Source organism: Gadus macrocephalus, chromosome 15 (genome assembly GCF_031168955.1).
Source record: "Gadus macrocephalus chromosome 15, ASM3116895v1".
NCBI lineage: Eukaryota > Metazoa > Chordata > Actinopteri > Gadiformes > Gadidae > Gadus > Gadus macrocephalus.
Genome location: NC_082396.1, coordinates 10030192 through 10047044, shown reverse-complemented (window position 1 = coordinate 10047044; position 16853 = coordinate 10030192). Strand labels below are relative to the sequence as shown.

General features: G+C 43.3%; 1 protein-coding gene across 3 annotated transcripts; it reads right to left on the bottom strand.

The window, feature by feature from the left end:
* Positions 1-497: 497 nt before the first annotated feature.
* On the bottom strand, positions 498-16546 carry nt5c2a (5'-nucleotidase, cytosolic IIa). 3 transcript variants are annotated; one of them, XM_060074099.1, is made up of 19 exons: positions 16394-16546; positions 15585-15698; positions 15147-15185; positions 12681-12754; positions 11168-11285; positions 10498-10593; positions 10195-10286; positions 10056-10113; positions 9220-9313; positions 9075-9128; positions 8770-8853; positions 8509-8550; positions 7979-8086; positions 7445-7511; positions 6097-6267; positions 5677-5728; positions 5277-5337; positions 2889-3065; positions 498-2516 (listed from the first exon to the last, which is right to left on the bottom strand). In XM_060074099.1, the coding sequence occupies exons 2-19, from the start codon at positions 15683-15685 to the stop codon at positions 2280-2282; spliced, it is 1725 nt and encodes a 574-aa protein (XP_059930082.1). In that variant the 5' UTR covers positions 15686-15698; positions 16394-16546; the 3' UTR covers positions 498-2279. The 3 variants fall into 3 exon arrangements, with proteins under 3 accessions (XP_059930082.1, XP_059930083.1, XP_059930084.1); XM_060074100.1 differs by lacking the exon at positions 15147-15185; XM_060074101.1 differs by lacking the exons at positions 15585-15698; positions 16394-16546 and having other exon boundaries at positions 15127-15150.
* Positions 16547-16853: the final 307 nt, after the last annotated feature.

The following is a 16853-nucleotide window of genomic DNA, read 5'->3' as shown; positions in this document are numbered from 1 at the left end:
ATTTAACCGCACGGTGGCAGTAAAAAGCAAACAAGCCTTTTCATCAATTACAAATGTCGAGGGATTTTCTCCATCATGGTATTATTAGTAGGTCTATTATGTTTTTGCTGTATATTTGATTACGACTTATGTGGCATTATTTATACTTTAATATGTGAAGCTCGAGTTACGAATTCTTATTTTGTTAACTAATTGTACTTGATACAAATACAACCATTACATATTTAAAGTTATGTCAGCCTGTGCTTCTGTTTCCATTCAACCAGTCACCAATGGCTTTTATTATACATCAGAGGCACGACATCGCCCCCTAGTGGTAATGTCACATCAACCACAGTAGACAATTGGGTTCTGTGAAGGTTTCTTAGCATTTAGACTATAATCGCTTAGCCGAGATTTAACTATCACATCAATTAACTATGCACACAGTGAACGGTATAGTCAAAGTTAAGTGTAATTCCTGCATTTTGCTTTCAAATATCAGACTGTGACACCGGTTTGGATTGTTATTTTATTTAAAAAGTTACAGCTGAGCATACAAATGCAAGCAATTATGCTCACAACCATTGTGAAAACCGGCAGGACATGCAAAATAAATTACTAACACAAACCTTTTTTTGCTAAATAATCTCTCCAATTAACATATGCCTGTTAAGTCAAATGCAAGACATACAGCACAGAAAAATGCATGCACAATATCTGCATTGCTGGAATAGGATAAAAACATTTAAAAATAAATTGTTACTTGCTTGGAAAAATAACAAAGCAGGTTTGATTTACGTTTGTCTTGAAAAAACGTTTTACTGAAACAGTGGTGCTGAATCCGGTTGCAAACATCAAGCACGAGAGAACCTTGAGTAACCCCTGGAGCAGCCATTATTGCACACAAAGAAAAAATACAGAAACATACGACCCAGTCATCGGTCAAGCTCAGCCTCTGAGGTTTGACAAAATAATCCTTCCCATCTAGTTACACAAGCAGAGTAGACCGTATGGACTATATACTATGTATATACATATGTATACATTGTAATATCCATTTATACTCTTAAGTTAACAGTGCCAGTGTCACAAAGCATTCAAAAGTACAATGCAGGCCCCAGTAGAACATGAAAATAATTCTGCAAATATTGATGAGGTTGGGTTAGCGTGCATTCATAAAACTCAGCAAAGATTGGTTACAGTATAGGATAACCGTTGTAACATTGTACACCATCTCAAAACATGAACGGCCATCGCTTACAGTATAATAGATTCAGTTTCAGTTTGATTTAGGAATCCCACTGCTAACAAGCAATAGCAGCTATGCGCACAAACACCACCAGATCAAATGTTAAAATATGAAAAAAATAAACAAAAGCAAAAACCTTTGAAAATATACCTCTAACAATAATCTTTAGTCATCCCCCCTAAATATTCATACCAGTTGACCAGAATAAGGCATTAGGCCATTTCTTATATAAAAATAAAATGTTGCAATATTGGGTGATATTGCTCAACATCCAACCAGAAAAAGCAAGGTGATGACAGCTAGCAACTACAACCAACTATCGAGAGCTACAACTTTCTGGGTAACGTGGTGTACAGCATTCTGGGTAACGTGGTCCAACACTGCAACAGGGGAGTAGATTGAGTGGGGGCCAGGATGCAGGACGGCACAGCGAATGAGCTACTGATAAAACACCTTCTTTTTTTACAAAAATACCTCAAAAGGTTGTACAAAAATAACAACAAAATACTCTTATGGACGTAATACAACCGTTCTAGACGTTGCCCACCGAGCTCATGTCTGAGTGCACTGTTCATTAAATACACCATGACTATCCATAGAAGGGCTCTCAAGCTTTTGCTCGAGGGACGTCAAGTATTTCAGCTCACCGCGTTTAAATGAAGAGGGGAAGTGGCCCAATGCCAACTTCCTGTTGAATGCATCAACAACAAGAGGAGCAGAGGCCAATGGAAGGATGCTTTCTCTCCAGAAATATACACATGAATAAAACCAAAATACCCAGCGGGGAAAACAAATAAAATACTACTCTTGTAGAGTTTGACGATTGACTCCCACAGAATGTACTCAATCTCTATCATACTTTATCAAAAAGCATGTCCCAGGCTATTCTTCCTCCTCTTCCTCCCCACTCTCCCCTCATATAATACTCCCAATGTACTGGACTCTCTCGACCGAAACAACTCCTCCTCTTCCTCCTGTCCCTCCTCTTCAACCCATTTTCTCCTCCCGCAACATGCACCACTTGAAATCGCACCGCCCTTTCTCCAGTCTACTCCTCCTCTTCCTCCTCCTCTTCATCATCGTCCTCGTCATGGCAGTGGGTGATCTCCTCGGGGGTCTGGGGGAAGAGGTGGGGCGGCAGCACCTCGCTGAGCGAGCGCGTCAGCAGCTGCCTCTTGCCCTCCAGCAGCCTCATGTCGGCCTCCTGGCGGTTGCGCGTGGCCAGCGGGGACTCGGTGTCGTTGAGGCCCACGTGGGCGTGCTCCACCGTCGACTCGTGGGGCATCTGGGGGAGACGGAGCCGGGGTTAGAGAGGCGACGGTTGGACTTGTGGAATTATATGGTGTGATGTGATATGATGTGTGAATATTTTTGGGATCATTGAGGGATAAAAAAAAATAACGAAATTGAATTTGAGAAGTTGGTTTGCGGAGCAAAGCCCAATAAAACAAGAGCTCTTGAGGTCTCTGTCGAACTCACGTTCGCCATAAATAAGTACAAATAAGCGATCAGAAACATCCCCTATTTCGTCTTCACTTTAATTCACACTACCGTATTTTCCCATTTCTTTAACAAGGTGACTCTCCCTCCCCAACCCTAAGTAAGCAACAATCCCGTCCTCACTAAAGTTATAATAACATTCAAACAGATGACCCACCAGAACGTGCGCGGCCCTGAACAGGTAGCTGAAGGGGTAGTAGAGCAGGTTGATGAAGGACGAGGCGTACAGGTCGGCGTAGCGCATCACCTGGGAGGCAAACAGAGTCTGGCGAGAGCCGCTGCGGAACAGACTGCCCATCATGCCGTAGCACATGTCCATGTCATGGGTGATTTTCTGGTAGAGAGAGAGGGAGAGACGCATGCATATTATATGTATGTATAGAGAGAAACATGTACATAAAGAGAAAGAGACATAAACAATAGAGCGAGAGATTGAATTGGCCGCAGTTTTCGAGTGATCGGACTTGCTGGGGTTTAGATCAGCTGGGTTAAACAATAGACGTATTGCAGATAGTTAACAACTCTCTCCAGTCAGGCAATTTCCCAAAAGCCTTGAAAACTGCAGTTATTAAACCCCGTTTAAAAAAGCGGAGCCTAGATGCCTCTATTATTAACAACTACAGACCAATTTCAAATCGACCCTTCCTAAGTAAAATCATTGAGAAAGTTGTCCTCCAGGAACTTAATTACTTCCTGGCATCAACTGGTTGCTATGACACCTTCCAAGCAGGATTTCGACCCCATACCCAGCACCGAGACCGCCCTTATTAAAGTTGTAAGCGACATCCGTCCTAACACAGACTCTGGCAAAACCTCAATCCTAATGCTACTAGACCTCAGTGCTGCATTCGACACTGTAGACTAACAATACTTTTGGACAGGTTAGAAAACTGGGTGGGGCTTTCAGGCACAGTCTTAAATTGGTTTAGGTCCTACCTACAAAATAGGAACTACTTTGGTTCCATTGGCGACTTTGTATCGGAATCAACCAACGTGAGTCCCACAAGGACCCTCTTTATTCAACATCAACATGCTCCCACTAGGGCAAATCATGCAAAATAACAATATTGACCATCATTGCTATGCCGATGACACGCAAATCTATGTATCGCTATCATCAAATGACTATCGGCCCATAGATCCGCTGTGCCAGTGCATTGAGCAAGTCAAAGACTGGATGTGCCGAAATTTCCTTCAACTAAATGAGGACTAAAACGGAAAGGCTTAAAGTAACCCAACACCTTCACTCTCTGTACCTGAAAACCTCAAAGCCAGAAATCTAGGGGTTATCATAGATTCAGATTTACATTTCAACAGTCACATCAAATCAGTTAGAAAAATCGGCATATTATCACCTTAAAAATGTAGCAAGACTTAGAGGGCTCATGTCCACCGAAGACTTACAAAACTTGTACATGCCTGTATCACTAGTAAGCTTGATTACTGCCATGGTCTCCTTACAAGTCTCCCAAAAAAAACTCTCATATTACACCAATTCTTAAATCGTTATATTGGCTTCCTGTAGGTCAGAGAATTGATTTGAAAATCATGTTGCTAACCTATAAATCCCTACATGGTTTAGGGCCACAATATATAAGTGATATGATTCCACTACATAAGCCTTCTAGACCACTAAGATCTTCTGAGACCAATCTGTTAATTATCTCCAGAGTAAACACGAAACATGGGAAAGCAGGATTTAGTTACTATGCAACAAATAGCTGGAATAAACTCCCAGAGGATTTAAGACTTGCCCCAACTCTGACCACTTTAAAAACAAGACTGAAGACTTTAATGTTTGCTTTAGCTTTCTGCTAAATCTTAAATACATTGTACTTTCTAAAAAAAAGAAGAAGGCCTTTCTACCTTTATTTTCTATTTTTTTTTACCAGAGAGATAGATTATCTGAGAAAGGATAAGGGTTTGAGACCCGAGTTCTGTTTGGGTTAGAGACCTTAGAATCCGGGTTGAGTCCCAGAATCTGAGTTGGGGTCCCAGAGAAAGGACCAAGTTCCTTAAGGTCGGGTTGGAGTACCAGAGAGAATGTTGATCTGATCTTAAACACATTGCACTTTCTAAAATGCTTTTTTAACTGTGCCTTTATTTTCTATATTTTTTACTCATTTTTTGCATGTTTTCTTTTTTATTGTTTAATTTTATTGCATGACAATTTGAAGTTTATATGTGAAGCACTTTGTCTTGCCTTGCCTTAAGGTTATAGTGCAATCTGACTTACTGTTTTGTTTTTTTCGAGCGACTGAAGATAACCATTGATGTAGTAGCAAAACCCTATTGTGATCAACAGGCAGTTGAAGTGGTTACACCAGGGGAAATGCTCACAATTTAACAATATTAGACATACATTAACGAAACGTTGGCAACGTAACTTAATGTAGACAAAGGTTTATCTGCAGAGCAGCAAAGTCTCACGCCTTGACCGTTAGAATCCCGCATATGAACCAGGTCACCAGCTCACATGCCAGACCTCGTATTTTTCACGCCTAGAATTCCAAAATGCTTCAACATTGGGGAGATGAGGAGCTACCTTTATCCTCCACTGGATTGTGCTGATGTCAGGCCTCTCGTTGCTACTGCTGTCCAGGTTCCTACAGGAGCACAAAACACACGCCAGGGTGTCAGCCTATCCTGCCAGCCTATGAACAAATGGTCCATTGAACCCATTGGTCTGGAATTTGTATTTTTCCAAAGGAGACCAATGGCGTCAATGGTAAACTTTTTTCCGCCGATACAGAGTTGATCCTTCACAAAAACGTATATAAAGCAGGTCTGATGTTAAGTTTCTTATGTTAGGAAAAGGGCCGTTCAGCAGCCAGCGACAAAAGGTGAATCGCTTTATCTTCTTATCCAATATGTTGGATAAAAAGTGGTCGTAAACATGGTTGTTTTAACCATGGCTACAATAACAATTAACCAAGGTTACCCACTTGTAGAGTTCTGCCAGGAAGCAATCAAGGGACTGAAGTTCCTCAAATATGGCTGAAACACAGACACAAAATCAATCAATGGCTTCAATAGGCTCCCAAAAGCCTTACGCACATGCAGGGCTTAACAGACTTAACAGAAGATTCAGGGAAACTATGCACAACTTTCACGGACCATCATCAGTTACACCTCACACAACAAACCTTACTGTGTGTCTATGTCAAAGAAGGTTTTTCTATATACATATCTATGTTGGTGATTGTTTCTGTGTGTGTGTTTATCTGTCTATGTATCCTTATGAAGATCTATGTACGGTCTATGTAAATGCCTAGGTCTATGTCTACAGTATGTGCTCACCGCCTTGTCTAGGTCCTACATGTACACATACAGTATGTGGAGGTATTGAACGTGAGAGCCCTCACCACTCTTGTCGGTCCACACGTGGAGCTCCTGAGCCAGCTCCGGGATGACCAGGAAGGTCCTCCAGCCCTGCCTCTTCTTGGACTTCAAGATGTCTCCAAAGATGTGGTCCCCGATGTACACAATGTCTTTCCCCTTGGCCCCCAGCAGGTCACACACAATGTCAGACGACCCTGAGGCGGCAGGCAGAGGGCATATGTTGACCAGTAAGAGTAGTGGCAGTGATAGCAAGCTAGCTCTATTTATGTTGAGTATATCAGTGATAGCACGCCAGAGCTGTGTGTATTGGGAATATCATTGAGAGTGAGTTTCACTCTATGCTTGAACATACTGATATTTCAGGAGACATCTTTTCATCTGTGCTTTTCACTATTTATAAAATTGCTGAAGGTGTAACTTTGATGAGATGAAACTTTGACAACAATTTATAACTTTGATGAGGTGCGTTTTTGTCATGGTGCAGGTGGTGCGTGATGTCCGACCAGCCACACACAGGAAGTCAAGCTCGCTAGCTAACTACAGATGAAACTGTGTGTAACTTAAGACCTCCACCAGTACATCTTTGTCACCCTGTTCTAATCGATGTGGGCAGTCTTGAATCCGCTTTGGCGTTCCTACTTAGTCCGTACGCCAGTATAGTCCCGGGAAACACTGGCTACATATAGAGGAGGGCGGGGGTTCCGTCACTGATATGCCCGCGCTGTCGACACCATCACTGAGTCGGATAACACCCAACCGATTTTTAACAGCTGACATATTAGTGACCGCTATATTTTTAACCTCCATCGTGACCTCAAAACCAATCGCCCCCGCGGAGAGGGTGTCAGTGGTCACATTCCCATCCCTCAACGGACTCCGCAAGGGTGTCGGTGCGGCACGTGGAGGCCATTTAAACAGCATGGATATGATATGGAGGGGGCGAATAGGGACGTCTGGTAGGCTAGGTAAGGACGAGGAGTGGTGTAGAGGTCCACCAGAAGCCTTTACGTTCCAGGGTTCTCCCTGTATGATGTTCAGGTGGCGCTGCACCACCATGCGTCCTTTCCTGTGTCACTGCTGCATTTCAGAGCCAAGTAGGGCTGCCACGAAAATCGTATAACTAATTGTTATAACGGGGCTAATCCCTTAAATCCTGGTGTCAGCATGTACAAAACTCCTAGGGAGAATCCTGGGACACTGTAACACTGGGGGTGCTTACATCTTCAGCATGATGGCCCAAAGCCCTAAAGCTGGCAGTGTAAGAATCAGCTGCACCAGTTTAGCTACACAGGACCAAAGTTAGAAAGAACCTGTGTGCGTGCGTGCGTGCGTGCGTGCGTGCATGCGTGCGTGCGTGCGTGTGTGTACTACCTCCAGAGTACACAATGCCGTGGTGCAGCGGTCCGGTGTAGGTGCCGATCTTCAGGCGACCCGTGACCTGTTACAAACCACAACAACAGAGCAGGGCAGCTCGGTTATGGAAATAATCATGAACACGATTAATGATCACAGTCAATGTTGAAGTCACGATTATTCAAACGATTCTTTTTGAGTTTGAGTACATGATGCATTTTTCAGCATTTCTCTCCAAAAAAACACTTTGTAACTGAGAACTTAGAAATTTCCCCTTAGAAAAATGCACTAAATGATCAAATAGAAAATCTAATCTAAAATAATGTACAAATATGTATCAAGCTGTTCTGACATTTCTAGAAGACAACTAAAACTAAACTAGATTATATTGGCTTTCTGATCGTTTTATGGTAGAATCGAAATCGTGTTCAAAATGGGATCCATTGCACAGCCCTACAACAGAGTACGAAGACACAGGGTTACCGGGGTAACTGGAAGCAGGCATTTCGCATGTCCTACTCCGGCAAACCCTTCCTCAAAGCCTCTGCTCACCGTGTCCACCTGGCGGAGAACCGTGCCCTCGCCGAAGAAAAGAGGCTTGCGGGCGTCCACCAGGATCAGGTCAAAGTACGACTGCCACGGCCTGTGGGGCTTCCCAGACTAGTGAACACACACACACACACACACACACACACACACACACACACACACACACACACACACACACACACACACACACACACACACACACACACACACACACACACACACACACACACACACACACACACCCATGGGTGCCAACACACACACACACACACACACAAACATACAGACACAGGCTTGCGCACACACACACACACGCACACACACACACACGTGCACACCACACACACACACACACCAATGTCATTATTTTGGTAATAATAATAATAATAATAATGACAACAATAAATTGCATATTGCGTTTTTCTGACCTTGGTGGCCACTCAAAGGTAGTTTGCAATTAAAGGCTCCACCTCCACGCGCTAGTAGTTGTGAACAAAAACAAATCAGATTATTATTAAAACCATCTGCATTACCTTGGGGCCGTGAGGGAAATCGAAAAGGTAGGTCATGATTTTCTGTTAGAAAGAGGGGGAAAAAAGGAAAATATGTTCAAATTAACCAATTCACAGGCTCACAAGTGATATTTTCTGAATCAAACATCAACAACAACAGCTCTAATCCTCATTATAACTAATGCATAGCGTTTTATTTGTATTAATTTGTTTCCCATCAATTCACTGGTGTTTCTCCCGCTGTACGGTTGACGTCAGAGGTGGTTTTCTCGTTGAGCCCACCTGTGTGTACTTGTAATCGCTGTTGGTGGCGAGGAACACCTTGGCCACCTCGTTCATCCGACTCAGCAGCAGGGGCAGCTTGGCCTGGTGGGAGAGAGGAATGCAGAGTTAAAGGCCTGGTGCTGCAGTCAGGAGCTCGAGTTAGCAGCTACACACTACAGCTGGAAACCATACTCCAGTCAGACACTACGTGCTCCTGTCAGAAGCTACATGGCACCATCAGAAGCTACATGCTACCATCAGAAGCTACATGCTACCATCAGAAGCTACGTATATCGGTTAGTAAGAGGAGCTTGGTGACTTACATCTCTGACAACGTACTTCTCAAGGTTTTCAACTGTCTTCTCTTTGAGAGAGCCCTAGAGTGAAAATAAATACAGGTCATGAAGAGAAGGAGAACACTTGATCCTTCCATGAGATGCAGGGTTTAAACTGGGGGAAGAACCAAACCTTGATATGGACCCAGTCCACGGTGTCGCGGACATCCTGGAACATGCTCTTGTAGGACATGAACAGATCTCCATCTTTGAAGCCTTTCTCACAACTACAAACCATGAGGGAGAAAGACATCTAAATCAGTAAGAAGACGGTATAACGGCACAAGGCAGGGCTGGTCAGGGGTCATTGAAAGGTTTGTGAGGTGAGATTATGGTTAGTTAGCAGTTAAGTTATGGTGAAATTCAGGGTTAGGGAAAGATAAAGATAGGAAGGCTTAATTAAGATTAGGAAAGGTAGGGTTTGTTAAGGTTATGGTTAATTAAGGTATTTTAAGTGTTGGTAAGGGTGTGTCGGTTCGGTGCGGTTAGTGTCGGTTCGGTGCGGCTTGGTGGAGTAGTGAAGGTGCGGTTTGGCGCAGCTCAGTTACGGCTCGCGTTTCCACCGCCGACAGTACCGTTATCGTAGGGCGACATTTTCTTCAATAAACTAAGCTTCCGCCGTTGTCCAGAAATACCTTGCGGGTAATAATGTGTTTGTTTGTTATTATCCCCCTGCCGCACAGAAGTGCGATTCTGTCGACCGAACAACGGACGGCGTGTGTAGCTCGAACTTGCCGGCACCCTTTCAGGCGTCTCAGTACCCCAACGGAGGAGTACTGCAAGACCAGTACGGCTCAATACGGCTCAGTCCGGATGACGCCCACTTTTCGCAGTGAAAATGCGACCCGTGCCGCGCCTTTGCGGACTGAACCGACCCGCACCCTGCGGTGGATACGCGCCATAAGTATGGTTGAGATTAAGGTTAGCGTTAGGAAGGGTAAGCGTTGGTTGGGCTTAGGGGAGGCTTACCTTTTGTATCTGGAACAGTTGGAGAAGAAATCCACAAGACAAGCGAAGAGGTAGGTCTCTGAAGATGACACATAAATCATTTTAATTGATATATATGTACACCCAACATCTTCTTTCGTTGACATTCAGTCATTCGTACCAGGGAGGTTGAAGAGTGTGTTGAGGATGTAGAAGCGGTCCATGTCTCCACGCTGGATGAACTTGTTAGGATACATCTCCCTGATGTCAGGCCTGGGGATGAGTACATGAATATGAATGGGTGACACCTTAACTACCACTGAAAGTCATAATCCATAAAACGTTGATTTTATTATGGATTATTATTTTTTTTTAACCACGTATTGACAACTTCTGCAGAGTCTGAGGTGCGTTTAGACCACATGGAGCCGCCACCTTCAGAAGCGGGGTCAGGTGATTGGATACGTGCATGTGCCCGACTCACCCACGCATGAAGTTAAAGCCGTGCGCACACACAAGGATGTTGCCATAGGTGTCCACCTTCAGCAGGTTTCCATAGGTCGTGTCAAACACCAGACCTCTGAGAGAGAGACATTGAGAGTAGAGGGAGGAAGAAAGAGAGTTTAACCATGACCCAAGTGGTGAAACATAACCCTCCGGGTCTTTGAGTAAATTAAACGTTAACTCAAATGTTAACCATGGCCTTTAGCTTGGCTTTTCAAAGTGTGTTTCATCGTTTCCTTTTATATCATATTTTTATATCCATATGGTATTCCACTTGTAGGACAATTGACTCTTAGACACTTAGTAAATGGTGAAAGATATAAAATCAAGGGGGAGGGAGAAGGTGAGACAAGAGGGAGAGAGAGACATGGAAAGAAAGAAATGGAGAAAGATAAACCGAGAGAGTGACAAAAAAGGGAAAGAAATGGAGAGAGCCAAACAGAGAGAGAGGGATAGGGGGCGAGAGAGAAAGAGAGGAGCACAAGTAGGAGAGGAAACTCTAGATTATTCAAACGTGTAATCTGGACGGAGCATTTGAATGCCAGGCCAGGCCACGGCGTGACATTCAAATCAACGTTGTTTTCCTGTGAGTCCCATGCAGGGTCTAAAGAACAGCAGGAGCAGTGCTGCGGGAGGCTCGGCCCACCGACCTGGTGGGGAAGGTGGGGTCGTACACGAAGCTGGACAGCTCCTGGGGATAACCGATGGAGACCAGCCGGGCAACGGTCAGCTCGAAGCCCAGCGACTCGTACTCTGGGGATTTGTACACTATGACACACAAAGACACACAGCGCTTTAGTTTGATTTGTACACTATGACACACAAAGACACACAGCGCTTTAGTTTGATTTGTACACTATGACACACAAAGACACACAGCGCTTTAGTTTGTGCCTTCGTCTGGCCATTTTGGGGATAGATATGCCTTCTGATTCGACGTTAATGCCTACCAATCTAAATCGACCCCGGTAGTCAACCACTATGCCAATTGCAAGCCCAGATATTTAATATTTTAAACTAAATATTTTCAGATGATTCATTTTTTATTTATTTTTTGAATATCCTTTTAAGTGTCTCTTTGTATCCCCAATGCACTATAACAGACTCCTTGTCTGTGATATCATACCTGGCAACACAACTCATTCTGATGATAAAAGGGGTTTCATAGGGAAATAAAGGAAATTGTTTTCTATATTTTAGGTGATGACCCACTTCTAAAAAAAGGAGCAGGGGAAATAAACCAACGCAATGTGAACTCCTGAAGAGCAGTTCTAGGAAATACCAGGCAGGGCAGGGGTAAGCTAGGTTGGGTCTGAAGGGCTTAGAAAAGCCCCCCAGCCTTCGCCAACAAGGCTTGACTGTGTGTGCGAAAAGGACTTTGCCGCGATATCATCAACATGACAGGTATGTTGGACCTGAAGCCAGTCCTGCATGCCGTCTCCCTTAATGCTCAGCTGTTGACTCACTTGTCACACATTAAAGGTAATGGGCAATAGGTTATTGTGTCCAACGACCAGGGGGAAAGGTCAACCTTCTTAGGGCAATCCCCAAGAGAAAGCATGAAGCCAGGGAGCTGAAGAGGAGCAGGGTGACAGGGTTTTCTCCGGCCCAGGGGTTGGGACCTGCTCTTTATGTTCTGGTAGGTCAATAAAGTAGGTGGTCTGGCTCAGCCAGTGTGGATGTGTGGATCTGGAGAAAGCTTATGATGACCATTGTCCCTGACAGGAGTTCTGTGGGAGGATACACCAGGAGAATTGGACACTGTGGTTGGCATGTGGGCACGATCTGTTGCTCCATACCGGGTATTGTGTCAGGGGTCACGTATGAAATCGCTCAGATACATCAATTGTAGAATATTTGAGAATGCTTCATGCATATAGAGTACTATTCTTTCTTAATTATTGTACTACAACCTGTAGGAGTTTGTAGCCCAGTATATTCCGGAAAGCAATACTGTGAATCTGTGAATGTTATGTTTTACTTTTCAGCCATCCTGTGCCTAGCTTAATATCTTGCCAAAGGACTACCGTTGAATATTAGCCTGCTGGCCAACACTGGCACATTTGCAGAAAAGTCGTTTAATGTGCACTGTCCTTTAAATAAATACATGAAATGAAAATCCGGAGAATTGGCTATGTTTTCCCAGCGCTGGTCTGAACGTACCTGCTAGTGTGTAATCCATGTCAAAGCCAAAACACTTGATCTTCTCCATGGCCAGGCTTCTGTTTACAAACACCCTGCAGCGGGGAACATTGGCACACAGTCAGCTGACACCTAAAAACACCACTGGGTTACATTCATCGTCTACAGCACCAAACACCTCCAGACATTCAGGATACATTCCTACACCAAATACCACAAGACATCCGGATACATTCCTCCACCAAACCACAACAACAACAACAACAGCAGCAGCAGCAGCAGCAGCAGCAGCAGCAGCAGCAGCCGTACAGAGTTCTGGAAGAGTGCAATGATATTATTGGGTTGGCTGTTGTCTGATGGACCATGTTGAATTGATGCCTTTGTTTTATCTCTTAAATCATGAGTAAACAGACATTTTAAGAAGAGTTGGTTCCGTCTTAAGTGATGCGAAACATAAAGAGCAAGCTTCACGCTGGTCGTAATGGATGGATGGATTACACTGAGCAAAGCAATGGTAAGTCATTGCAACAGTGGATGCCATCGCTTACGAAACAGGTGAACAGGAACAACATGACTCCCAAGCCGACAAACCCACCCATAATATCGCATATCCTCTCCTGACATCTGTAAAACGGTTATTCTTGCTGTTGCTAGAATGCTTACTGTTGTTTTCACATCAGAGTCTAGTGAATTCAGTAAAAAAAAAAAAAGAAGGAAAGAATAAGAATGCTTTGGGGAAAGGCTAGGATTGCTGCAGGTTAATGCATATTTTTTAAGGGAATGTAAATTAATCCCACACCCGCAACATGCATGCATAGACCAATCAGAGCATCTGAACAAAATGCTTCCTTGCCACGCCAACATATCCTCACCATTTACTTGTTCACCTCAGGACAGCAGGAACTCTGTGTCAACATCACAGTTTCAAATCAAGCAATTCTTTCTATAAAACAGTGCTACTGCTTCCCTACTGCGTAATGTCCACACACTGCTAACATTCAAATACGGACGATGCATGCATTGCAGTTACGCTAATGCAATGGAAAAAACATAAAGGATTGTAGAAAATAGGCAGCAATGATCTGCACCTTTTTACTATCAGACCTTATCATCCAAAGTATCGTCCACTTTATTCAGGTACACCTCATTAAGGACCAGGTAGGGGTTATGGCTTATTACTCTGGGAAGCTTACACATCACCTGGGAAATTGAAGATCAAACTCAGAACATCTCAGCTGGGAGTCGAACGCCCTAACCGGTGGACTATATTGCATCCCCTCATCTGTTCATCTGCTTAGTAGCAAACACGTCAGGCACACAACTATCAGAATCAAGATATACTCTGATTTCCCATTTTCCTTTTCTACAAATTGCTACTAACATCTCATCTCCCAAATCAAGTCAGGTCTAATCATGTAGCCTTTAATCACAGTCATGGTCTCAAAGAGCTTCCCAGGCCCTCATTATATGACCCCAACCTCTCAAGCCTAAAGGGCAAGGGAGAACTCCCCAAGGACCAGAGGGACAAAACACAGAAGAGGGATCCTTGCTTCCAGGGATGGTTATGAGGGCAATAGGGGCTGAATAGGTAGACGTATCACACTACAACTGACAATAAACATGAACTACACACTGGTGTCTTCCGCCTGAGAGCCCCAAACAGATCATCATGGCTGGGCCCTTGTCCTCCTACCACATTATGCAGTGTTCATGTTCTCTGCTGTGACGTGTGCGGGAGGCTGAAGTTTATATTCAGATGACATTGGTGGACGGGCAGGTGACCCTGAACCGACTGAAGGGTTATGGAGATGGAGGGATGAAAAAAAAGATGGCAGGATCACAAGGGAATGAGACGAGAGCACATCACATCCACAGACACTTTCCCTGATCACCGGCTGTGGTTTTGATTTCACGACGGCGACGATGGTGGTGGGGGTTGGTGGCCTAGTGTCAGTATGGGTAAAGGCTGAATTATACTTCTGTGTCGAATAGCCGCCAGAGGTACGCAGGGGGTGTCTTAGCCAGCGCTCGCAGTTAGGTTCTGCCATTAGACGGCTTGAAAGATTATCTCCAAAGTTCAATGACATCGGGAGACACCTTTAGAGTGTGAAGATGATGTGTCGTGTCAATGAACAAATTAGTGAACATACTCAACTCGTCTTTCATATCTATTTACTCCTTGTTGTTTTCCCTGTCGTCGAGAAAAAAACCAGAAGACCTAACAGGGAAGACGAAGAGGGCATTCCGTAGCCTGTAGATATAGTTACATTTTCACAGCGGTGCACGTAACCTATGGCACATGCAGGTGACGCAGAGACCCACGGTGTACCTACAGCAGCTATTAAATGCTGACGTATCGTTCAGCGTTAATGGTCCATGACGTGATGGAGGATCAATTCACTTCATGGACATTGATCCAACAACAACAAATAAGGAAAGGATTAAGCATTAAGTCAGGATAAATTACCCGGCAACAGGACAGCGTACCTCATTGCAGGGTGGATTGGGGCCAGATCCCTTGGAAAGCTTTGCAATAGAGAATAAATGTGCCATGATAACAAAGTTACCACTGTTCTTGTCTGTACTTGCACCTGATCTGTCTTTGTGTATGTGCTCTATCGAGCGTTTAACAAGGATAGTTCTGGTCATAGCAGATTAAAGAATACAATAAAGACAACACCAGTACAGGGCCTGTATATACAGGCTTTTCCATTGAATGAATAGGCATACTGCAGAAAGTCTATGGTAAACCGAAATTCAAGTGCCTTGCATCTTTACCATCTAATGGACTATATGTTTGACACACTTTGTAACTGTGTTTTGAAAAGTGCTATATAAATAAAGTTTATTATTATTATTATTATTATTATATGTTGCATGGCGAATAACTTATTTTTCAAGATGTCTCTCTTTCTTATCTTTTACCTGTGGTGGGCTTCACGACGGTATTTCTTCATCGCCATACCGTCCATGTTTGCTGGCAGGTCGGCGTAGTTCTGTAATCGGTCACTCCACGAAGTCGTCATCTCGGATTGGTTCCTGCGAAATTTAGGAAGTACCCAAATAGCTTATGATGTCAAAGTTTAGCTCTGCACATTGAGGTCTGGGTTTCAACAACTTGCAATCAAATCAAAATACAGTATTAACTTCAAAGCAATCGACATGCCCTGCATCACGGAATAAACGCAGATCAGATCACTAGGTATCAACAATAACGTTCATTGAACAGAAACGATCGCTAGCTTTCATTAATAACGTTGACCGAACAGAAAACATCAATAGGTTTCATCAATAACGTTAACTCAACAGACTACAACACTAGGTGTCATCAATAACGTGAACAGTTGCAAGAACAGAACAGGACTGCAGATTTAACCCATAAGCTAAGGAGATAATATCAAATCCAGACATTTCACTCAGTAACAGGGGTACGTTTCAAATAAACTATCAACCTCGAGTTGCTTATCTGCAAAAATATGCACATATTTAGTAAATATCATAGAATATACGAGCTAGCTTTTGACAGCTTGAGGGATTTTTCGGGTTGAGGTCGGCAACACAGTTCAGACAGCTGTAAAGCTAACCAAGCTAGCACAACTTTTTAAAGACCTACAAAAACAAGTTGATGACTTGTTAATTGTGGCGACTTGTTATTTAGACTACCCGTACATACATATTATTCAAACATGGTTTGGTGAAACACAATAATAGAGGACGGGGAAAGAGTAACTCACCAGTAACTCTTGTGTAATAGCGTTGCGACTAACAGATTCTGTTGTGGCGCTGGTGGTCACTGAGCTGAGCATGCGCAGTCAGCGCATTGGTTTCCAGTTATATCTGATCACAATGCAAATAACACCATAAGGATAATGTTTGTTGCAGACATTTTCCTTTTTTTTATTGACAATCTCGTATTAATATTAATAGCTTTTCCAAGACATTAACCGAAACTTTACTGTATATACATAAAAAAAAGATTTAAAGTAGGTCACTTATCATGCAAGGTTAGGTTACATATAATGCACCAACCAGGGATTTATAGGATGTAGATTAGAATATACAAAATAGAGTAATAGACCCTCAAATATAAAAGGTATTAAATTAAAATATTTCTATAAAATGTTTAAGAAAATCTTTCGTTAGGCTTAACTATATTCTGCAATGTTATTGTGTATAATTGTAAACATTATAAGC

Coding starts and splice junctions, on each gene's coding strand:
- nt5c2a (XM_060074099.1), bottom strand. CDS start 15,685: ATGACGACTTCGTGGAGTGACCGATTACAGAACTACGCCGACCTGCCA. Junction 8,087..8,508: donor ATTTCCCTCACGGCCCCAAG/GTAATGCAGATG, acceptor TGTGTTCACTAG/TCTGGGAAGCCCCACAGGCC. Junction 7,512..7,978: donor TTCTCCGCCAGGTGGACACG/GTGAGCAGAGGC, acceptor GGTTTGTAACAG/GTCACGGGTCGCCTGAAGAT.